Here is a 25,064-nt window from a genome sequence, read left to right as displayed (position 1 = left end):
ATGGTCTAGTTCCTAAGAGCTGCATTCATAGGTGGACCAGACCTTCTAGTCACCAATGACGTGTCCATTTCCTCCTTCCTGAGTGTCCTCAGCCAAAAGCACGGACAGCTGAGCGATATTCACTTGTCCCTTTCCAAACGGGTACTTCAGGCTTCAAGCGTACTGAAGCTATTATTCATCGATTTCCAGGCTTTTCTTTTGGTCAAAGGACCTGGCTAAGCAAAATAAAACGTCAACAACCACAGGCTGGTTCGGAAAATAGCCGCCGTCATAGAAATGGAGACTGGGAAGGAGACCTTCCTGCGATGTGAGGCCTGGACTACTGTGGAGACTTCCCACAGACCTAAGCATGCAGAGCTATGTCAAGTGCTGTGGGAAAATGACGGGGGCCCACAAGACTGAGTGAGCTGACGATCACCCACCACTGACCTTCTAGAATGTGAGATACTAAACGTCCTTACTATTGAGAAGGCTTGGGTCGGTCTTCTGCTAGTTGGAAGCAGAGGCATTCTCACTGTCTTGAAATGTAAAGAGCCTGGTCCACTGTGAGGACAGAAGCTGCCCTAACCAATTCTACTCCACCCACCCACCCCTGAAAATGCCTCCGCCACCTCCATCACCATCCTAACTGAAGCTCTCGACCTTTACCGCCTTCGCCACCGGCCGCTCTCCAACCTCTTCTACCTCCTGCACTACCAATAGTCTGCCAACTCTCCCAAAACTCCCATGTTTTTCTATCGCCGAAGAACCAGTGCCTCCACATCTGCTGCCTCCATTCATCCCTAAAGTGCTTAACTCCGTCTTCACCGTAAATAATGACAACACATTCCACATCCAACATTATCTCCGCCTCCACCTGCCACTCTACCCCTTACCCACAGCACACTCACCAACACCATGTCCACCCTCACCAACTCCCCCACCAAAGCTCTCCACCACCAACACTACCGCCACTCCCTCCACCTTGTCTATTATCACTTCTACAGCCTTCGCCTCTGCCAGCACCCAAGATGTCCGCTTCTACCTCCTTCCCTTCAACACCTTCTCCACTTCCACATCCTTCACCATCTCCATTTCAACCTCCACTGCTGCCTCTCCCTCTTCCTCTCCCACCTCCACTAAGCACCCCACTTGTCACCTCACCAATAAAGCACCCCACTTGTCACCTCACCAATAAAACACTCTATAATTCCATCTTTATCACGACTACCCACGGTGTGTCTACCATCACCACTTCCTCCCCCATGCAGACTACCACACTCTCCATCACCACAATTATCTATCTCCACCTTTACCCCTTTTCTTAGCAAACAGCTCTACCCCTGAGACAGGACCAATACCACTCTTGTCTCCTCTCCCATCACAGCCATTCACCTCTACCAACATCACCACTTACATCTCCAGTGCAGCCACTACCCTGTCCACTCCACACCACCTGCACTGCCCTCGCCACACCTGCACTGCCCTCACCACACCTGCACTGCCCTCACCCATACACACCACACCCTCCTGTAGGACCCCATTTGACAGCCCGTTTCCACCGCCACCTCCACCTCTGCCACCATCACCGTTACTGCCCATGCTACACCTCTGTCATCTGCATCGCTGCAGCCTCTGCCACCATCTCCACCTCCACTGCCTCCACCTCGGATGAGTTGGATTGTTGCTTTTATTTTTCATGTAGAAAGCTTTGCTGGTAGAAAATTGAAGGAGGTTCCACTAACAAAGGAAGAAGAAAATGGCCTAAGCTTAGGCTCCAGAGTCATCCAATGGCTCTGTTCCCTATTTTAGGGAGGAAATCTGATCAAGGAGAGATGGGAGATTTCAAGAAACGTGCCCCTCCTTTAAATTCTTCACATATTTAGAACCCAAGAGAGCAGAAGGTGCAGAAGTGAGAATGGAGCCTGGCCCCTGTGAACAGGCGATGGCTCCAGAGTGAACGGAGCAGCTAGGGATGTAAGCAATCCCATAGCAAACGCTCACTCTTCATTCACCCTGTCTCCCTCCACACCCACACCCCACCCCAGCATCCACAGAAGCCAAGGCTACGTAAGTCCCTATAAACACTGGCATAGCATATATATCCTATACATACTCTCCTGTACACACGGGTATGTAGCCAGGTATGGTGGCACATGCCCTTTATGCCAGCACTTGGGAAGCAGAGGCGGGTGGATATCTATGAGTTTGAGACTAGCCTAGTATACATAGCAAGTTCTAGGACAGCCAAAGTTGTAGAGTGAGAGTCTATCACAAAAGAAAAAAAAATTGTGCATGTTCAGTACAGACATAAGTGTTTTTTTCAAATCATTCTGACCCCCAGCTGGCTGAATTAGAGCAAACCAAATACACAGACAAGAGGGTTACTTGTTACTCTAGCAATCTGGGTGTGTATGGGTGTGGGGGAGGACCACTTAGCCATTAAAATGTTGAAAAAGTTCAGATCTTCTAGGAAAATACATCTACAAATACACTTATTTAGTTCTGGCCTGGCCTGGCATGATTTTACCAAGTATTCCCAGACACCGTGTCAAGAACCAGGAAGACTGGGAGGACTCCAGGCCCCTCAGTACAGTAGGATGCTGATCATTTATGCCACAGCGTTTACAGAATGAGCTAGAATGCCAGTCCCATTTAATCCCCACAGAGAAAGCTGAAACAATTGCTTCTCCCCAGGAGTGAAACGGCACCAATCAGATTCCGGGAAGAAGGCCAGGTCTCAGCTGGATCCTGGGACTTCTGGGCCAGGAACCAGACCTTGAGACTTGGTGCCAGGGTTCCCATCCTAGCGGCACTTGATGAGTTTTCTGAGAGCACTGGAAGATGTAATTCTTCCTTATACAGATTTGGAAAAGTTAGCAGTCAAATGTAAAAATATGGTAGAGTATGAACTAAATTTTTGTTTCTATTTCTTGTTTGTTTATTTTGGTTCCTCGGTATAGCCCTAGCTGTCCTGGATTGCTCTGTACATCAGGCTGGCTTCGAACTTAGAGATCCTAGGGCCTCTGCCTTCCGAGTGCTGGGACTGAAGGTGTGTGCCACTGCACCCAGCTTCTGTTTAACCTCAACAGGCATAGTAGCCTTTTATTTAGCATTTTTATAAATCTTAAAAATGGTATTCAGCCAGGCCATGATGGCACACGCCTTTAATCCCAGCACAGGAGGCAGAGGCAGGTGGATCTCTATGAGTTTGAGGCCAGCCTGGTCTACAAAGTGAGTTCCAGGACATCCAGAGCTACACATGAAACCCTGTCTCAAAAAACAATAACAACAACAACAACAACAAAAAATATATCTAATAAGATAAAACCTTTGGCTTCTGTGAATTAGAACAGTGATAACAAAACACCTATAACTATTTCCTTCAATGGGGCCTATCTGCTCCTATGCACCCTCCCTTTAGGCTTTCTGGCAGCAGTTCCCTCGAGATAAAGTCTTCCAACTTGGAAGGATGTTTAGTAAGATACAAGATGTGTTAAAGGGGTTAAAACATACCACCCCACAGGAACATCATCGAGCCCTCCGGAAGTAAACAACCACACAGCTTCAGGAAGCCCTTGGAACTCAGCAGATTCACTAAGCTCCTCCCTCCTCCAGTGTACAGGAGCTATAAGGACTGCTGAGAGACACGAGGCTCAGACCAGCCTGAAAGAGACAATCTATAACCTGTTGAGCTGCCTTCAAGTTTAGCCCCATGCCAAAGATGCTATGAACTCACATGCACCTAGAGATTATAGTATTCAATTCCAAGTCTTACGGTCTAAAGTACAAGCAGCCAAGCTATTAAACTCTTGGCTCATTATTTTTTTTTTAAATATTTATTGATTTCTTACAAACAGAACAAATTTACTATAAGACACGTAACAATCTACAAATGTTCAAAGTATGGTAAGCCACTGCCCATTATGAATATGAAAAGAAAGAAAATAAATTCAAACTGAAAGATCCCAGTTTATCACCGTCACAAGACTCCGTTAGTACATTCCCATGAGGGAAAGAGAGGGACTTCATGAGCCAAAGTCTGTCATCCTTTAGTGCTAAGTTAGGAGCACAAAGCCAAGCTCACATACGGTGATGCTACCGTTCACGGGACTGCCTTTTCTGGTCTTGTGACATCAGGAGGCTCTGCCTGTCACTTCTAATGTGAAATCACACAGCAAAGATTTTCCCAACGAAGGAAATTAACTTCTGAGGGCGACTACTCCGGGGCAGTGCTATTTTCTTCCGTTCTTGACCACCAACCAGATTAAGTCTGGTCTGGAAGGCAAGGGGCAAATTAGCAACTTAAAACTTTATTAATACCTACAAAGAAAAAGGTGACTATATTTGAGTTCAGCTTTGTGTGGGAAACAGCCCCAACACAAAAACTGGAAACTTTGTGAACACTGACATAATGACTGTCCTAAGGCAGTGGTTCTCAACCTTCCTAAGGCTGCAACCCTCTAATACAGTTCCTCATGTTGTGGGGACTTCCAACCATAAAATTATTTCCATTGCTACTTCATAACTGTGTTTTTTTTACTACTGTTATGAATCGTAATATAAATATTTTGTGAGCTAGACGTTTGCCAAAAGGATCATGACCCACAGGTTGAGAACCACTGTTCTACAGGTTAAACCTCAAATTTGACCTCACAGGACAAGTTATAACCAGAATATAAATTCACTACAATATTAAATATAATCACCTTCCAACTCTGCATAAAAATATTTATGAAGCATTGTTGAGGGAGGCTGCTCATTCGTTATCATTAAACACACACACAGAAGGACTTCCCACACCAAAGCATAAATAAATGATGTTATTTAGACTTGGGGGCCAATTCTCAGGATATCTCATTACGGATATGTAAATACGTCAAGATCCAAAAGCCATGGCCAATCCAACCCACACTGGACCCCGAGCATAGCAGGGAAGTGATGAGCAGTGTGGGGGACCCCTCCTGACACCATCACATTTTAGGAAAGAGCAACCTCTCTCCCAACCGAAACCATTGCTTAAGCAAGGGAGCACAGTTTACCACACGCCAAATGCATTGGCTAACAGATCACATGTCGGCAGCAAGGCCGCTGAACACCCAGAAAAGAGCCAGCACCATCTCAACTCCTACTCCTAAACACCAGCAAGTAATTCAAATCTGTTTCTCGGTGTGGCCGCCACTTCTGGGAGTAAGGCACTTCATGGTAAGGCACATTTACACTTTCCATGGTCCCCCTCGCTGCTAGAGCTCAGGTGCTATTTCCCAGTGATTCATAAATGTTTTCTTAGCCACATTTCACCTTATTATGTCTTGTGTCATAAGAAGCACTCACGAGCAATTTTAGGTAAAATAAATGAAACAATACTGTACTATTTTTAGTATAATTTTACTATAATTACTAAAACTAAACACATTTTTTTAAAAAATTCATTCATCTATTTATTTATTTAATGTATATGAGTATCTATCTGCAAGTATGACTTTATGCCAGAAGTGGGCATCAGATTCCACTGTAGAGAGTTGTGAGCCACCACGTGGTTGCTGGGAATTGAACTCTGGACCAGCAGACAGTGCTCTTAAATTCTGAGCCATCTCTCCAGCCCCCAAACTAAACAAATTCTAAGAGTAAAAAAGAAACGCAGCATCCGTGCTTACTGAGCACCTGTTTCCATCAACGCCACACCCCGAATACAGGGCTTAGTCTTACAGGCACAACCCTCATTCCATTTTGACATGATTTATGGAACAATAGTCAGCGGTATTTTTATGACTGGAAACCTTTCCATTGGAACCTAAAAGGAAGAAGTGGGACCTGTATTACGGTCCTAAATATCCACGAGCCTGCCAACAAGTCCCTGACACAGAAATATTTCCTTTACAGTGTTACAGCGGAGTCTAAAAATGCTGGTGTTCCTCCAAACCACACGGGGATTTTTCAGGTGAAAATCTGTCAGTCTCTTGAAACACAAAGCACCAGCATCAACTGAACCGAGATTCACGTCCGCCTCTATCAGGAAATTAGGTGTTAAGAGTTGTTCAGCGGCTGCCGCATCCATTCAACCGAACACAAACTTGTGGCTGTCACAGAAACTTACATCGGTATTCTATTCCATTTATTTTTTTCTCCTCTTTCCCTTTGTATGACGTCTCATGTGTGTATGTCTATTCTGCACCTGTGTGGGCACACCTGTGTGTGAGGGCCCTGCACATGTGGGGCCCAAGGTTGACATCCTCCATTACTCTTCCACTCATTCAGTGAGGCAGTCTCCAAAACAGCTCTAGAACTCGCTGGAATGGCCGGCCATACCAGTCAGCTTGTTCTGGGGGGTTCCCAGTCTTGCTCTTCTGAGCTGAGATGATCCCACATTTATATGGGTCCCAGGGACCTGAATGCTGGTCTTCAGGCTTGTGGGGCAGGCACATTAACCACTGAGCCTCTTACCAGCCCCTCAAATTATTTATTTAATTTTTTTGCATGTTCAGGACTTTTGTCTTGGTAGTAGAACCTTCATTATGAACCAAGGTATCAGACATGAACTAGTTAGGAAAGCATTCTCATTGGTAGCCCATTAGGTAATGCCATTTTAAGAGTAGAACACCACAGAACAAGCTTGCTGCAGTTTTATAAAAATACGACGATAAAATTTTCATATGTCGTGAAAAATAAGAGCACACGTAGTTCACTTACAGTGAGTTCACAGAAATCGATACTGTCAAGGCTCTTGCTTCGATGCAGTCTCCCTTTAATTCGTCTTAGAGAGGGTTTCCCTTGGCTCACCCCAGAAGTAGCACCATTGGGGTTTTCAGAGGATGGAGTTACCCTGCAAGAAAGGGGGATGCTTAAAGAGACAGGTTTACAGGCCCGGCAGACACGTGTCTACTTGCAGGTTGTTATGGAAACGCCAGACATTTTCCCCTCAAGATGCACATTCTATCAAATACTATTTCTGAACATTTCTTAGCAGCTAACTAGTTAAGAAATTTTCTTGACAGAGTTCAAATATTTCAGAATTAAGATTCAAGAGAAGTCGACTCTACAGCTGCCCAAGAAACTGTTCAGAGCAGGCTGACGTTTCCTGGGGAACTCGTAGGCATCTGCTTCCCTCTGGGCAGTGATTTATGGAGCACTTAGTGCAGTGCCTGGCACCATTTGGGACAAGTCAACTGTCACATGTGCAGACAACACTTAGCAGGCTCTTGTTATAAGCACAGACAAGACTGATTTAGACATACCTTATACGTCTAAACACGGGAGTCTACACTTAATTCAGTGTGATCATGGAGTTAGGAAAACAGAGATTTAAAAACAAGCAATAAAAACCCCAAGCCCCAAACCCAAGTGTCCATAGAATGCACCCTGGGATCTATGTCCATACCTGGAAATGCAGGACTGCCAGGCACTGTTTTCAAGTCGCTGCTGGCAGCAGCATGAACAAATTGACTAGAGAAAATGTCCAGCACCTGCAGGAACATGGCCCCTTGGTACTGGACAGAGACAATAAACCAGATGCAGCAATGGGACTTTGGGTTGTAGAACCCAAAAATTGGTGGCATCTCCTATTATAATACAGCCCAAATTCACATACTAACTTTTGTGGCATACTTAAGATTTTTGTTCCAAATGCTGTCTGAACTGCATGTCCTCAATGTGACTCTTTTTAAAAAGACACATGGGCTGGAGCATTAGCAAATATTTAAACAGTTTTAATTTGCTAAATAGCTTAGGCTGGCTGAGAAATCAGCCTTCTCCTGCCTGAGCATCTTTCCCTGGGGCTGGAATTTAGGCATGCACCACCCTGTCTGATTCTGCCAGCAAAATAAATTTGCTTTCTTTCTTAGTAAGACAGTGAATATCATAAAACATTCCAAAAACATCTGTAATTTAGAATGAAGGGAATGCACTTATATAGATATTTGAAGAGTACAGAACAATGCTGTGGGTCAATGGTCTTGTACCCTGTAAAGATTTGTCGGTTGTATTGTTTTAATAAAACGCTGATTGGCCAGTAGTCAGGCAGGAAGTAGAGGTAGGGCAATGAGAACAGGAGAATTCTGGAAGAGAAAAGGCTCAGTCTGCTGTGGTCACCCAGAGGCAGAAGAAGCAAGATGAGAATGCCTCGCTGATAAAAGGTACCAAACCACATGGCTGACACACATAAGAATTATGGGTTAATGTAGGGTGTAAGAGTTAATAAGAAGTCTGGGCTAGTAGGCCAACCAGTCTATGATTATGTAGACCTCTGTGTGCTTCTTTGGGACTGAATGGCTATGGGACCAGGCAGGACAGAAACCTCTGTCAACAGAACAATGTGAAACTGGAAAGTGTAAGCTGCCCGTCCCCTCATCTCAAACTTCAATCGCTCTGCCACACACACCATAAGCACTAGTTACATGATCTCCCAGCACATGTGCATGATGTTTATTTGTTTTGTGTGTTCTTTTCCCCTCATTCTCTCTCTCTCTCTCTCTCTCTCTCTCTCTCTCTCTCTCTCTCTCTCTTTTGATTTTTCAAGATAGGGTTTCTCTGTGTTAATAAGCCAGGCTGTCTTGGAACTTGCTTTGACAACCAAGCTGGCCTCTAACTCAGAGATCCACCTGCCTCTGCCTCTCAAGTGCTCGGATTCAAGGCATTTGCCACTATGCCCAGCCGTGTGTTATTTCTTTTTAAAGTTTTTAATAAGGTGACCAAATTATATTTTTCTATACCATATATTTTCACTTAACAGACCTTGAAACTACTCCCATAATAAGCCTCACAAAACTATTTCTCTCATCTTCACAGCTCAATAATATCTCATCTATAGATTAACATTATTAAACCACTCCCCTGTGAATGGGAATTCAGTTTCCAAACGCATCCTAGCAAACCACGAGACAATGGCCCTCTGTGACATTTCCATACAAATGCCATCTTTACTAAAGAGTCCTAGGCGTGGAAGGCAGGGGCAGGATGGGTGCATGTCCAACAGAGGTGCAGGCAGTGCCCACTGAGAACCTGTAAGGAGCACAGCAACTCTATCGCTTCAGTGGCTTAAAGCCCAACTTCTCTATGTTTCTCATGATTTTGTATTGCTGAACTACTGACTTCTGCAAAAAGGACTTTTTGCAAAATTTCCCACCATAAATATGGCCTTTTCATCAATTGATCTTTATGTAACTGCTAGCTTTTGCTTATATATTCCAGGTAGTTTTATTCCCCTAATGTCTGTGACTCATATCTTAAGGATCTAAAGTCTCTATGCCAATGACAACTTTTTCTTTAATGATATTTTTATGACAATTTCCCCTATCCATTTTTAATCTTCACTTTTTTCTAGTTCATCTTTTTTGTGTGCCTTTATTTTTAATCTTTCCGTCTTTTCTCTTTTTCTTGTGCTGTATCTGTAACTACTGACATGAAGTAGCGTATTTTCTTTTTAACCCAATCTGAGAGCATGTGTCTTCTGAGATGATATGAGTCCATTTGAACTTACTGTGGGTACTGATCTATTTAGATGTATTCCCACCATCTTGTTTTATGGGTTTTTATGTAAATATTTTCCTCTTTATTTTTTGCTTAATTAGTACCATTGGGTTTCCTCTGACCCCACCTTCCTTGGGACTCCATTCGGTTTCTCAGTAGTCATAGTTTAGTTACTTTAGAACGGCTGCTGTGGAATAATCCTTCTGTACATTGTGAGGATGTGCTGCTCTCATTGCTTTATTTTTATTGGTTTTTATTGAGCTATACATTTTTCTTCACTCCCCTCCCTTCCTCCCCACTCCCTTTCTACCCTCTCCTATGATCCTCATGCTCCCAATTTACTCAGGAGATCTTGTCTTTTTCTACTTCCCATGTAGATTAGATCCATGTCTCTATTAGGGTCCTCACTGCTGTCTAGGTTCTCTGGGAAAGTGATTTGTTGGCTGGTTTTTCTTTGGTCTAAGTCTAAAACCCACTTATGAGTAAGTACATATGATATTTGCCTTTCTGGGTCTAGGTTCCCTCATCCAATATGATGTTTTCTAGATCCATCCATTTGCCTGAAAATTTCAAGAAGTCATTATTTTTTTCTGATGTTTAGTACTTCATTGTGCAAATGTACCAAATTTTCCTTATCCATTCTTCAGTCAAGGAGCCTTTAGGTTGTTTCCAGGTTCTGGCTATTACAAATAATGCTGCTATGAACATAGTTGAGCACATGTCTTTGTGGTATACTTGAACATCCAAAAATGGGGTACAGACCTAAACAGAGAACTCTGAACAGATGAATCCAAAATGGCTGCAAGACACTTAAGGAAATGCTCAACATCCTCAGCCATCAGAGAAATGCAAATAAAAACAACTCTCAGATTCCATCTTACACCCGAAAGAATGGCCAAGATCAAAAACACTGATGACAACTTATGCTGGAGAGGATGTGGAGTAAGGAGAACACTCCTCCATTACTGGTGGGAGTACAAACTGGTACAGCCACTTTGGAAACCAGTATGGCGACCTCTTAGAAAATTAGGAAACAATCTACCTCAGGACCCAGCAGTAGCACTTTTGGGTATATACCCACAAAATGCTCAAGCATACAAGGACATATGCTCTCATTGTTAATAAAAAAGCTGACTGGCCAATAGCTAGGCAGGATTTTTGGATCAGAGAGAATGCTGGGAAGGAGGGCAGAGTCAGGGGGAGTCAAGAGCTAGATGCAGAAGATGCGACATGGGAAGTTCATAGATGAGGTAAGCGAGTCTCAGGGCAGCACATGGATGAAGGGAAATGGGTTAATTTAAGTTGTAAGAGCTAACTGGAGACAAGCCTAAGCTATTGGCTGAGTATTTATAATTAATAATATGTCTCTGTGTGGTAATTTGAGTGGCACTGGACAGAGCTGACTGGCAGTCTAGACGGAAAACTCCACCTACAGGCAACTCTTAACACAAGCTAGTTAACTAATGAACATAATCACATTTGCACACACAGGAAGCTGTATTCCCTGTGGCCATTAAAATCTGCAGACACTCAATTCCCTTATAGGAAATGATGAAGTATTTGCACACAATTTATGTGCACTGACCGCTCATTTGAAGTCATTCTAGATTACTTATAACACTGGACACAAGGAAAATGTCATTCAAGGAGTTGTCATGCTGTGCTCTTTGGAGAATAATTATAAAGAAAGTATTAGCATATTCTTACCCACAGCTTGTAGAACCTGGGAACAGGGAACCCAGTGTTTTAAGGGCTGACTGTAGGTAGTTAAACTCGCCTTTTCTATCATCAGCAGATTCATCAGTATTCTCACATCCTCCTCTCCAGTCAAGTGGCCTTCCACCTTCCCACTCCCTTCTTGGTGCTCCCACACCCCCTAAGCTCTACCCACTCAGAGAGGCTGGCCAGCTTTCTAACTGCTAGGCCCTTCTTTGGTCTCCTTAGCTCACTCCTCCAGTAATTGCTTTATCAATTAATTTGTCAATTTGATTTGGCATTCTCATTTCTATTGATGAGCAAGTGTCTAGACCTAATTACTGCAGTGCCCACGTCTATCCAATGTCTTCTCTCTCCTCAAGGACTTGATAACCCTAGGAGTAGTGGGTTACTTCTATTTGTACCGGGGCATACTGGCCTGCTACATTATGTGACTCTGACAGAGACAGACATGCTGCGGGGAGGTCCGTGAAAACACTTTGGGTCAAGAGACTTGGTAGAGCCCTCAGAGTCGGTCACATTTCTCCTGCCCAGCTCCCACAGACCACTTTAGGAAGTCAGAAAGCAGCACCTCTGTCAGCTACTGTCACAGACACAGAGGGTGAAGAGCCACCAACCGGGGACATCACATTAACTAATTCTGAAGTGTTCCAGATCTCCCAGCGCTCTGTCCCCGGGTTCCCCCTGACGCCAGACAACCCAGCTGTCCCCTGGACTGTGGTTCTACAAACCTTCTCGGTACAGCTACCCCACTTCCTAAGCACATGCCAGAATTCTCAGTAATGCTATTCACAGAGGACGTTCTTTACTGTTTACTCAGATTGTCATTAATTTAGTTTTAATAAGCGCTTAAATTTTTGATGAATCTCCAGTAAGCCCTCCTTCCAGTTCGGTTCCCGAAGTACAAATTGGATGACCTCATGCCCAGGATTCTCAACACGTAGTGAAGGATACTGTAGAGCTCAATTGTCTTCTCCGTAGTCAAAGTTCTTCCCAGAACAATGAAGAGCTTTACTCACAGGGAAATGTTCAGGACATTGGGATGGGCAAGGACTTTCTTGGACAAGACCTCAAAAGCACAGGAAACAAAACAAAAAATAAACAGATGGGGTGACATCAAACGTAAAAACCTGTGGACAGGAAACAACCCACAGCGGAGGGGCAGCCTACAGAAGGAGCTCAAAAACTGAGTAATAAAAAAGAAAATATTCCAGTGTAAAGAACGGCCAATGGTGGGTGGTGGGTGACTACATCTCACAGCTCCTTAGACCGTGGATCAAAACCCACATGAGGTCTTTAACTGAACATGCAGGCCATGGAAAATTTGACAACAATAAACAAACATTGTAGAGATATAGCCCCACCCATTGGGAGCGTGTTCGCCTCGGGCTAATGTTTACTGATAAATCTGCCGGGGCGTGATCCCAGCAGCCCCTTTTTTCTCTGCTTTTCCTGTTCTCCGCGGGAACCTGTGGTCCTGTAAGTCTATTTCCTTATTAAAGATGTATATATTTTTATAATCTGTCTACATTCACTTACGCCGTCACAAAACATTTCTGTACCGGCAGTAGCCAAAACTCAACTCAAAAGCAAAAGTAATGTCTCAGGCAGCATCGCCTGGGTTATGCCTGGCTTCACTACAGTGCTGTTTCTGAACACCCAACACACAGTTTGACCGCTGTACCATGACGTGAGGTGACACCGGTGAATGCTGCGGGTACACCAGCTCAGATTCGAGACCATCCCCACTCACGATTCACTGCGTGCCTTACTAGAGATATGCTTTCATTACACAAATGTCTTCGTTACAAATCAGGCACGGCACTTTTCCTGCTGTCAGTCTTAACGGGTAAATACCAAATTAGCATATCTTTGGATTGTACGGTATTAGAATGTTTAGTTTTAAAAACTGCTTATGAACAGGTATGGCAGCACATGCCTTTAATCTCAGCACTTGGGAGGCAGAGGCAGGCAGATCTTTGTGAGTTCTAGGTCAGTCTGGGCTATGTGGCAAATTCCAGGGCAACCAGGGCTATGTAGAGATAGATACCCTGTTTCAAAATAAATAAATAACCAACCAAACAAATAAATAATAAAAAAAACCTGTTCTTTAACTTACTGACTTAGATTTCATTTTTAAAAAAGTTAATAAATTAATAAAAAAAAAGAAAAAAAGTTAAATGATTTTGCTTGGGATTAAGACAGAATTTGCAACAATTACTGAAATGGCCCTAAACATACTTGTATCCTTTTATATTCCGTATTTATGTAAAGCAACCCTCTCAGGATTGATGCCTGATTATCAAATCAAGATGCGGACAGCTCTGAAACACAGTAAAGGTGCTGCGTCATGCAGTATGGATTTTCAGCCAAGACTGATAAAATAAACAAGCAAATCCCTCTCACTGTATGCAAACTAGATCCATCTGATGTTAACCAAATCCTATGTATACGAAATCATTGTTTTAAAATCATTTTCACATGATTTATTATTGTCTTAGGGTTTAGATTGCTGCAACAAAACCCCATGACCAAAAAGCAAGTTGGGTAGGAAAGGGTTTATTCAACTTAAACTTCCACATTGCTGCTCATCACCAAAGAAGCCAGGACAGAAACTCAAATAGGGCAGGAATCTGAAGGTAGAAGCTGATACAGAGACCATGGAGGGGAGCTGCTGACTGGCTTGCTTTCCATGGCTTGCTCAGCATGTTTTTGTTTGTTTGTTTGCTTGCTTGTTTGCTTTTTTTTTTTTTTTTTAAATAAAACCACCTTACCAGGAATGGGACTGATGGACTGGGTCCTCCCCCACTGATCACTAATTGAGAAAATGCTTTACAGCTAGGTCTCATGGAGGCATTTCCTCAACTGAGGTCCTTCCTCTTTGATGACTCTAGCTTGTGTCAAGTTGACACAAAACCAGCCAGTACAATTACCATTAAAATATTATATGTATACCTATATTTTATATGCCTTTATAGCCGAGGCCACTTAAAAATATTTTTAGTAAAAAGGAATTAGGAGTGGGAAATATTTAAGATACTCTACCAAGGAAAACAATGTACTTCATATTTCAAAAGAATTAGAAGAAAGGATACTGAATGTTTTTTTTTTGTTGTTGTTGTTGTAATTATTTTTGTTTTTTTCCTGAGACAGGGTTTCTCTGTGTAGCGTTGGCTGTCCTAGAACTTGCTCTGTAGACCAGGCTGGCCTTGAACTCATAGAGATCCACCTGTCTCTGCCTCCTGAGTACTGAGCCGCTGCTGCCTGGCTAGGATATAGAATGTTTTTTATCATGAAGAAATGATAAATTTGGGGGGAGATGTGTACACATAGATTTAACCCAGTTTAATACTATATAATGTATAAGTGTACTAAGATCATACAAACCATTTAATATGTACAATTTTAATTTTATATACCAATTAAAAATAAATTTAACTTAAACTCAAAAAGAATTTTAGTCAAGTAAGAAAATAATTTTAAAAATTACAACCCAGCTTTCCTTTTCATTTCTTGTCTGCTAGTTACATAGTTTGACTGTATTTTAGGAAATTAATATAAATATAATACCAGCTTTTTTGGGTGAAGAAATTTAAGATTTTTCACAAGGTTTTTCTAACATCTCTTTTAGAAAGTCATACAATTTTCTTATTTCCTCAAACTTGTAAGCCTAAAACCTAAAGCCTGCCATGAAATTTATATCCATAGTTACATGTGGCTAAAGTGCACCATGCTTATCAGAGATGATTCAGTGAAATATGAAATCTAGTGATGAGGCAAAACAAAAAAAAATCATAAATATAATCAACGGAATGGACCCCCCTCAGGTCCACCAGGGTCCTAATACAGATATTTAATATTCAGATGAGTGGGACTGGTGTGTATCTGGTGGTCATCATCAGGACCAACGTTGTTGCCCACAGACTCCCAAGAACACGGCATTTTGTCTGTGTTTAGCCAGGGTCCTGCAGGAGAACCGTAACTTAGAAACTCTGAACTGCAGGTGCTAAAAGACAGAAGGCTTCGTATAAACTCCTCTCTCTCCAGCGGGGAAGAAGGAACGCTGACCCAGGTAACAATGGAAGATGCTAGCTCCAGGGGAAGGGGAAGCCATGCACACACAGAGCAGGTGAAATAGGGCTTCTGTTTTCTTGCTCACCTTTTTTTGTGCACCGAGGTGGGCCCTGCAGGGGGCTGTGTATGTGGTTGGTTTTCTATTAGACACTCACAATAATGTTTAGGCTGCCCACGATTCCTTGAGCGAGTACAAAAAAAAAAAAAAAAACAAAAAAAAAAACCAAACACAGTGTCACCCAACACTCTTGAAATCAATCTCCTTTCTACCATGCCTTTTTCCTTCTCCCCTCTCTCCTCCCTTCTTCCTTTCTAAGGTACCCCTTTCCAACCCTGGTATTACAGAGGTCAACCAAAAAAACTCAAACTCTGAGGAAAGTTCTAGGAATACTAGAGGAACAGTTTTTGCTGAAAGAGAAGCACGGTCAAACGTATGTTTAAGAATGCAGGTCTAAGCACCTTACAGGACTTACCTTAAATTAAAGGAGAAATTAACAATTAACTTATAAGAAAGTTGTTCTTTCCCAAATTTTAAATTACATTAGTTACAGAATTGAGAGTATCCTCTCAGTAAGACTCGACTACAGCGGGGAAGCTGCAGTTAGACACAGGAGTAGGTGGGGGTGGAAGGACACCAGGGTCACATATTCTGGACATCTGTTCTGGAGTAGCTGTGTGACTCTGGGCAACAGTTTGAATCCCTCCAAATCTTAGTTTCCTGTGGGGTTTGGTGTATGAAAGACTGAGGCAGGAGGATTGCTTTGAGTTTGAGGCCAGGTTGGTCCACACAGTGAGTTCCAGGCCAGTCTGGCCTCCATAGTGGGACAGTAAAGTGTAGTGAGTGCGTGAGTGGGGTGGGTCTCTCTGTCTCTGTCTCTCTCTCTCTCTCGTGCTCGCTCCATCTCTCTCACACAACCCAGTCTCTTCTTGAGAATAGCCAATGTGCCCACAAGGATCCTCTCATTTGACTTCCTGTTTCCAAATGTGACCCTGTCCCTGGCTCCCAGAATCTGGCTCCCATTGGCTGGCATTGCTAAGGGAGACTGTGATCTATGCTGCAGGCTCCACTATTTTAGCTGCTGAGGAGCGGGAGGAAGCATGCCTCCTCCCGCTCCTGGGCTTGAGGTGTAGAGCAGTCAGGTTCCCAGAGAGGCCCTCATTCAGGGACTAGCTGGCTACTGCCCAGACATTATCACCAACCCGGTGAACTGTTTACCATTTCCTTCTAGATCTTCTGTGTGTGATCTCCTGGCTGAGGCCACCAGGGAAAAGTAAACACCGATCTTGTCCTATCAATCATGGCACACCTGAAGTCACAAACCCCTGGCTGGCTGTTGGTTGCTGCCCAAACCCAGCCTGCTAAACTTCTGACCTGGGCCAGTGACGCTCTGCTCTAAGTCCCCCCAGGAAACCCACATCTCACTCCTCTAAGAGGCACAGCGATGCAGTGCACCTCCTTGGTTGTCCACTGTCCCTCCCAGACCCTTCCCTCAGCTGGAATGTCTTTCTGCTCCCCATTCTGGAATTCTCTGGCCTTCGGTCAGTATGTCTGCAAATCAGGAGCCCTGTTCATGGCCATTTCCCACCACACCCCACAGAGTACAAACAACTCAAGTTCTTTTGCCTCACCCCCTTCCAATTTCCAGTGTAAAAGAACTTAGTAACAACAACGAATCAAATAAACAAATAAGATGGTAAGAATGAAGCCATTACATGAGAAGAAAATTATCCAAACGGTTAATCACTAATCCCTTTACAAGATATTAATTTAGGTGTGGAAGAGATGTCTCAGCAGTTTCGAACATTGGCTGCTCTTGCAGCGGACTTGGTTCTCAGCATCCACATGGTGGTTCACAACCATCATCACTCCAATTCCAGAGAATCTAAAACCTTCTGGCCTCCACAGGTACCGTGCACACAGTACACATACATACACGAGGACAAAATGCTAATGCATATAAAATAAAATAATAAACCTAAAAATAAAAGATACTATTATTTAATAAAATTAAAGATATTAATTTAACATTACTAGCAACCGACAGCCATAATCAACTCAAGGCAATGCTAATGAATGACAGTATAGCAGTTGTTTGCCCCAAAGCGGATTTTCTAACAGAGGTGTGCGAACGGGAGGCTTGCTGAGGACAGTAGGGCAGCTTTTAAAGGACACTAATCCTTACTAGGATAGGTCACTAAAAGTAGGAAAGGTAAAGGGTTGGTGAGATGGCTTAACCAGTAAACCCCAACTAGACATACCAATGTTCAGTCCCAGGGACCCTGGTGGAAAGAAGGAACTGACTCCTGCAAGCTGTGCTCTGACCTCTGCACATGTGCCATGCACACGTGCATGCGTGAGCACACGCGCATGCACACACACATGCGCACACACACACACACACACAGACAAATGTCATTAAAATCTTTTTTAAAGCTAGTAAACTTTCTTTGTAGTTTATAGTTACCAGACCGGAGAAGCCCCCATGATTCATGTAGGTGATTAATAGTCACTAGTCATTCGTCACATCTATAAAGAGGATGATGTGTATAACTGTCTGTAATTTGCTCGTTTAAAAACTGTGTGAAAAAAAAATAAAAACTGTGTGAAAGTCCCTATTGCTGCGGACACAGTGCACTTCAGTCAGGGCCCAGAGACCCCTGAGCTGAAACGGTCCTCAATGCCCCTCTCTGACAACTAGCTTTCATGATACTAGAAAGCACTTTGTAAAATTCCAAAGGAGGGAGACAGCTGGGGAGTCCTACCCAGCTATAATGCCTAAGAACCACATCAGTGACCAGCACAGTACGAGAACCCAAAGGGCACAGGAGTGGTGTCATACCTTGGTGGTAACCAATAGCGTCTTAGTTGAACTTATTCCTTTCAACAATAGAGAAGCCATGCCTGGTACTGGATATCCAGCTGATTCCACAGTGCTAGTGAAGTCAGGGTTACTGGAAGAGAATCTACAACCTCTAGGTTACTAAACCAGCACAATCCCTAACAATAACCTATGAACATGTGTCCTGATACCCACAGGTAAGTGAAGTCTTCACCCCCATTAAGAAAACTTCTCTTTTCAGTAGTCAGAGACCACTATGGAAAACACAACCAATCAAAATGCAGACTTGGAAAGCCTAGTCCCAATGGCAGCATCTACAAAATATCCTAGTGCGTAAGGATCAGGGAGCATTGTGAAAGAGAGGCAGAAAGAGCCAGAGGTTGGGGAGTTTACTGGGAGACTGGAATATCAAAAGCTACACTCATGAAGTCTCACCAATACAAAGAGCCCAATGTGAGCCAAAAGACATCAATGTACAAAGACAACGCCAATGGACACACCATATTTGACAGGGGAAAAGTCCTCAAGGCTTCAATCCTACACAAAGAACCATAGGCAACCAGGAAAGCTGGAAGCAGAAGAAGCAGTCTTCCTCAGGGAAGAGCAGAACAACTGGTTGTCCAGTGTCAAATGGTCAGTCCTGAAAACACACACGCACAAAACACTATTCAGACTGAGCAGGCTCTATGTACGAATATGTATGTATATACACATAAGCATTCGATAACATTTGTGAAAAAAGGAGGCCATGAATGTGAAGCAGAGTGGGCAGGGGCATATTGGGAAGGTTTGGAGGGAAGAAAGGGAAGGGAGAAATGGCATTACAATATCAAAAATAAGATTAAAAAAAAAACCACGAAAAGAACTTGAATTTTTGAGTTCCTGCAGGAAGACCTTGGTGACCCACGGGCGCACCATGAACTGTCCCTGGAGAAAGACTGTTCTACAAGGCACTTTCTGGTTTCTATGTATCCCTTCTCAGCCATTCTCGTCTTTCTGTGCTCTATTCTTCCTGCTCAATTGTCTTTTTAACCCCAATCGCCAGCGTGACACGGGTGTCTAGGCAAGTTAGTGACTCTGTAAAATGGGGAACTCAGTACCTACCTCACAGAGGTGCTTAAATGAAATGCCAGGATGCATGGAAAGCACTTCCGGCGGCTGCAGGGAGTAACTTAAAGAGCGGCTCTTCCCAGTTACCGGGAGGCTGCCTGAACGAGTGTATTGAGACTATGTAACTTCCAACAACCACCATAGCCAATGAGCAGGGGGCATTCTTAGAAGCATGCACCAAGAGACACGGCTAGGTCCCTCCTTAAGGTCAGTGCAAGCACTCCCAAAAGCAGTTGGTGTAAAAACTCAAGACTGTTGAAAATGAAATTATTATGAAAACATTTGTTACATCGCACATAAAAATAGATCAGGGTAATTGTTATGTGGGCCTGTGGAAGAATTTTCTCTTCTTTAGAAAAGACAGTGTGTGCAAATGTAACCCAGTTGACGTTCTTGAGATGAGAGCATCCTGGATTACCCAGATGGGGTCCTGAATCGAGTGATGAATGTCGGTAAGGGACAGGAGAAGAGGGACACAGTGGGAAAGGCCACGTGCAAATAGAGTGAGAGACTGGCGTGATACAGTCTTTGAGAATACCTGGGCCACCAGAAACAGGAAAGACAAGGGAGGGTCCACTCCAGACCGTCCAGGACACGTATCCCTTGACCTGGGACTCCCGACCTCCAGAGCTGTCAAAGGACAGTCACCTGTTCTCAAGAGTCCTAGGAAATACAGTATGGCAACCGAAGGTGGCCCCCAAAGAAAGGCATGTAGCCACACAAACATGTTTCTGTCTAGGGCAGGGCTAACAGGTCTCAAGGTTCCAAAGCCATTGTGTTAAGCGATTTTCAGTCTCCACTGGAGAAAGCAATCTCAAAGGTGGGGAGTCTTTTTCTGGGCTGCTCGTTTCAGAGGTATTTAGTCCAGTACTTGACTCACCACTCCTGGGCTTATGGGCAGGGGCATCATTAGGAGTGAGAAGAAAGCTACCCATTACACTGTGACAAGGAGAGGCTGGGAACGAGGGAAGGCCCTCAAGGACATGGCCCACTGCCCTCCTTCAACTCGCTCTCCACTTCCTGTTCTAGAAGTTTCTATCACTCCCCAATAATCCCATCAAATGTTAAGTCTGACAATAGAGGAGTTCACAGATGGGATCAGAGACCGTACCATCCAATCACCTGCCAATGATTAGCTCCCACAGCTGGCCTGAGAAGGCCTTCAACCATGATTATTAGGGAAGGGGCGCACTTTTTACCCAAACCATAACAACAGCAATGATTTTGAACAGACCACTGAAAACACTCTCACTTCCTGTTTCTAGAATCTAAGAGGAAGGGATGAGCCTCCAATGGGAGGCCATAGGTTTGGGTTTTCACCTTCATCGGTGCACAAATACGACACTCCCTGAAACATTTGCAGAACCGGTAAGACGAAGAGAAGGGCACCCCACAAAGAAAAGCTGATAACCACAAACACCCAAACTAGACAGAAATACGGGAACAAATCATGAGATCACTCCCTCTGTCCTTCACGCCGGCAGAAGCTTAGCAAACATAAAATCTTTTCACACAGAACGGAACCATTCAAGGGGTGGGGGTGGGGGACAAGAAGCACACACACTTTCATAAATATCTTGGCACAAGTCTTCATGCATGCAAATTTTTTATAGTAAAACTCACATGTTGTAAGTGGGCAGATGCTGGCGCCTTCCAAAGTTTGGCTACGCTGCTGGAATCCCTGTAAGTTCCCATCTACCACTCTGGAGTTGAGATTTGTCTTCTCCCAAGGCAACACTGTAACACTGAACACTATCTTCTCTGGCAATTGCTACAAGACCCTGACAAAATGAAATACTATCTAGAAGAAAATTCCGGAAGAAAAACTGGATACATGAATTGGGTAGCACAATATTCTCCAACTTAAAAGAGGGTAGGGCGGTGAGACGACTCTGTTCTCACAGGGCCTATTCCTCTGTGTCCCTCGTCTCCTCTTTTGTCCCTTGCAGACATTCATTAATGGAGTCAGGGCTTACCTGAACAAGATGCTCTGGTCTCAAGGACTGCCAAGCCTGATTACCTGAGTTCGATCCCATGATCCACATGTAGAAAGAGAGAACCCACACACACACACACACACACACACACTAAATAAATGCTAAAAGAAGAATTATGTATGTTTTGAAAAGTGTCACCTACCCCAGAGTTTTTTGTGTCTTATGCTCTTCAGTTTGTCACTGCAGAAATAAGATGAGTCTTTGAAAACTAGCATTAAATGGAAACAGAAATGTTTTTGTTTTGCTTTTTTTTTTAACACGGAGAAGTTGATATGAAATGCAGCAGCTTTTTGTAGGCCATCTCTTAGTAAGACGGTTTTTATGCCTGCCCCTGATTTACACTTGGCCCTTACTGTGAATTGCTGGAGTACAGAAATCACTTGGATTTTATTTCTGAGTCGTGTCTTCACAGACTCTGTGTCTGGGGCCTGTATCTTCAGAGGCAGCCATCCAGTGATGAGAGAGAATCAACTGCATCAAATGCTGATGTCCATGCCTAGCAGCTTCTCCAGTTCGCATGAAGCATCAAGAAAATGACTTTTAAATGTCCTCCTTAACCATGCCTAATTAAGAATTCATTTACTAGACTGAGGATGTAACCAAGTAGTAGACATCTTGCCTAGCATGTGAGATTCCAGGTTTGATTCCCAGAGCTGCTCCAAAGAATTCACATATTTATTCACCTAATACTTATTGAGAAGCTATTTGGGGCCAGAGAGCATTTGTAAGCGATTTAGCAATGGATTAAATTAAGAAAAACCGTCCTCTGTGTAATTCATATTCTTGTAGAGAGACAGAGAATCTATATGAAAAATCAGCAAGATATTTATTTGTTTCATCAGTTAAATGCATAAAAGAAATGCAGGCTAAAGTACCTGCTGGTGGTGTTGACATATTTTCTTCCTGTATGCCATCAATACAGCCAAGAGTGACCTACTTGGTTTTTTTTTTAATTTTATTTTTATGTATACAACATTCCTTCCATGTATGCTTGCATGCCAGAAGAGGGAACCAGATCTCATTATAGATGGCTGTGAGCCACCATGTGGTTACTGGGAATTGAACTCAGGACCTCTGGAAGAAGAGTTGGTGCTCTTAACCTCTGAGACATCTCTCCAGCCCCCGACCTACTTGTTTTTTTTTTAACTTACTCTCTGTGTGTATGTGAGAGAGAGAGAGAGAGAGAGAGAGAGAAAGAGAGAGAGAGAGAGAAAGAGTGTGTGTGTGAGAGAGAGAGTCCAAACCCGACAACTCTTGGAGGCAAGCATCTTTACACAATGAGCCATCTTGCAAGCTTTTGTTGTTGTTATTTGTTTGTTTTTGTGATGGGGCCTCAGGTTGGCTTTGAACTCATGATATTATTGCCTTGGCATTCCAAGTGATGGAATTAAGGGCACTTACCACCCTGCTCTGCCTAAGAATGACCCTATTTGCTAAAAATCGTCTTCCACCGACATTTTATTTCAGTGCTTGGACTCAAGTCCAGGTTCTTGTATGTGTTGGGTAAATGCTCTACTGGATCCTCACCCCCTTTCCCCAAGGACACATCGATTTTCTTTGCCTTTTTTTTTTTTTTTTTTTTTTTTTTTTTTTTTTTTTTTAAAGACCAGGTTTCTCTGCATAGCACTGGTGATACTGGAACTTGTTCTGTAGACCAGGTTGGCCTTGAACTCAGAGATCCACCTGTCTCTGCCTCCCTTGTGCTGGAATTAAAGGCACGTGCCACCACAGCCAGGCCACCAAGGACACATCTGAATTCAACTGTTGCCAGCCTTACCAGTCTAGCCTTCTGTGAGCTGCCCTCGGCTGGTAAGCAAGTGTCAAAAGTTTGTCTTTAACAAATAGTGTGGGGGGGGGGTGTGAGGGGGACGACTAGAAGACGCTAACATTTTCTAAGTGTGTGTTGCTCACCCAGCACAGCAGTAGGAGCAGGCTGATTGGACATCAGAGATGGTCTGTGTAACATCATAGAGAGATAAGAGTCTCAGCTTACCCAGGGAGAAACAGGCATGACAATAACTTGCTGAAGGTCACACTGTAAGTGGCACAGGGGAAATTTGAACTCTGCACCCACACCCACAATTACAGTCTTTCCTTCACTATTGACCGCTATTGGAATTCTTTTTTTTTTTTTTTAACCTACATTCCTCGATTGATCAACCCCTATAGACTTGGAAGCATTGTTTCAGGCTTTATACAGCAGAAGTTACTTCTCCACTTCAAAAAAGCAGCCTCATTTCAGATTTCACTACTTAGGATTACATTACCCTATAGCCAATAGAATCGAACAGCTAAATAAAAATATTTATATCCTATACTCAGCACTGACTAATAATTTTCAAATTAAAATGGTCATTGACTCTCTCAATTACTGGTTCCCGACCCCACTACTTTTCCTTTCTTATTTCTTTTGTGGTTGAATCTTAAGCCTGTATCTCCAGCCAATGGAATGCCCAGGTGGCAATGGGAGCCCATGCAGCATATTTAGATGCTAATACATACAACATGCAACCTAAGGATAAACGACTGTGTGAACCAGATCTGAATAATTCCTAGACATTTTCACTTAATCCGGTGTTCTTTTCAATTACCTCGATAACAGCTTCCAGGTCGGAGGAAGCAGATACCGTAGAGATAAAATGACAGTCCTCGACAAAACGACGGTAACATCACAACTTCCTCCCTTTAGCGTGGGAACTGCTCATCTTTTACTATGCGCCCAACAGCAGGTGCATTCGGGGAAATAACAGAAGACGCACCGACAAGAACCAAGGGATTGCAGAGCTAGGTCGCGGTCTGCTGCAGAGCTCGGCGGCGTGCAATTTTCACTCAGCAGCACTCGCCGGCGCCCAGGGGAAGAAGAGCCCCAGCGAGGCCAGGATGCGGGGCGCGGGGTCCCAGCCGCTCCCTCCTCGCGCGCTCTCGGAGTCGCCTGCAGGAGCGCGGCGCGCGGCCCGGGCGCTGGGCGATGGCTGCTCCGCTAGCTCCGCGCCCCACCGCTGCCAGGCCCCGCGCCCCCGCCCTGCTCCTGCGCCCCTGTCCCCTGTCCACGCGCCCCGGCCCTGCCCCCGGCGCCCCTGTCTCTGTGCTCCTCTGGTATCCCCATTACCCTGTTGGCGCGCCCCAGCCCCGAGTCCTTACCACAGCTTCCTCTTGAGCGGCAGGAGACTGCCGCGATTGGACGGGGTGACGCCGATGGCCATCTGCAGCACCGTCAGGTATTTCTGGTACTTCATCTTGTCCCCGCTCCGCTCGCGGGCAGGGCCCCGCCGCCGCCGCCGCCGCCGCAGACACAGCCCCTCCAAGCGCCGCATAGATCAGCTCTGGGCCATCCGCCGCCCCGCCGCGCGCCCCGCTCCCGCTCCTGCCGCCGTGCGTGGCCCGCTCGCGCCGCTGTGCGTGGCCCGGTACCGCCGCCGTGCGCGCCCTCCGCCCGCTCTCCGCCGCCCCGCGCGAGCTCGGCACCGCTGCGCACCGGCGGGCGCGGCCTGGAGGCGGCGCTAAGCGAGCCTCGCAACGCGCAGGTCTGCACCCACGTGCCTCAGTTTCCCCAGGGGCTGGAAGCTCATTTTCAGTTAATTATGGCCGTAAAAAATTTCAGAGCAGGAAAAAAATTGTATATGATTACCACTTCGTGGTTTGTCTCTAAGTGTTTTATTTTCTGCCCTGATGTGACTGACAATTTTATAGTTCTACGCGGTGCGTTGCATATAGGTTATACAATGTTATACATGGGGGGAATGCAATTAGTTCTAGATAGTGGAAATACTGGAGTCGGGCAAATAATCAGTTGTGAAAAGTTGAGTTTGTTCCATGACCTTTAAACTTATTGTGGGACTATGTATAGGGAAAAGAAAAAAAGTAGACATCAGATGCATTTTAT

At 44.3% G+C, this 25,064-nt stretch overlaps 1 protein-coding gene across 6 annotated transcripts in view; it reads right to left on the bottom strand.

Annotated features, from left to right (window-relative positions):
• The window catches only part of Tjp1 (tight junction protein 1), a 251,979-nt gene extending 227,430 nt beyond the window's left edge, over window positions 1-24,549 (bottom strand). For 3 of the 6 annotated variants that reach the window (XM_057755876.1, XM_057755877.1, XM_057755878.1), the window contains exons 1-2: window positions 24,323-24,549; window positions 6,670-6,802 (exon numbers count right to left, since the gene is read on the bottom strand). In XM_057755876.1, coding sequence (XP_057611859.1) covers window positions 6,670-6,802; window positions 24,323-24,495 — 306 coding nt within the window. In that variant the 5' untranslated portion in view covers window positions 24,496-24,549. The remainder of the gene's footprint in view (window positions 1-6,669; window positions 6,803-24,322) is intronic. The other 3 variants (XM_057755881.1, XM_057755882.1, XM_057755879.1) reach the window with 2 other exon arrangements.
• Window positions 24,550-25,064: the final 515 nt, after the last annotated feature.

The sequence above is a fragment of the Chionomys nivalis genome, chromosome 23 (assembly GCF_950005125.1).
Source record: "Chionomys nivalis chromosome 23, mChiNiv1.1, whole genome shotgun sequence".
NCBI lineage: Eukaryota > Metazoa > Chordata > Mammalia > Rodentia > Cricetidae > Chionomys > Chionomys nivalis.
This window is presented reverse-complemented; position numbering and strand designations above follow the sequence as displayed.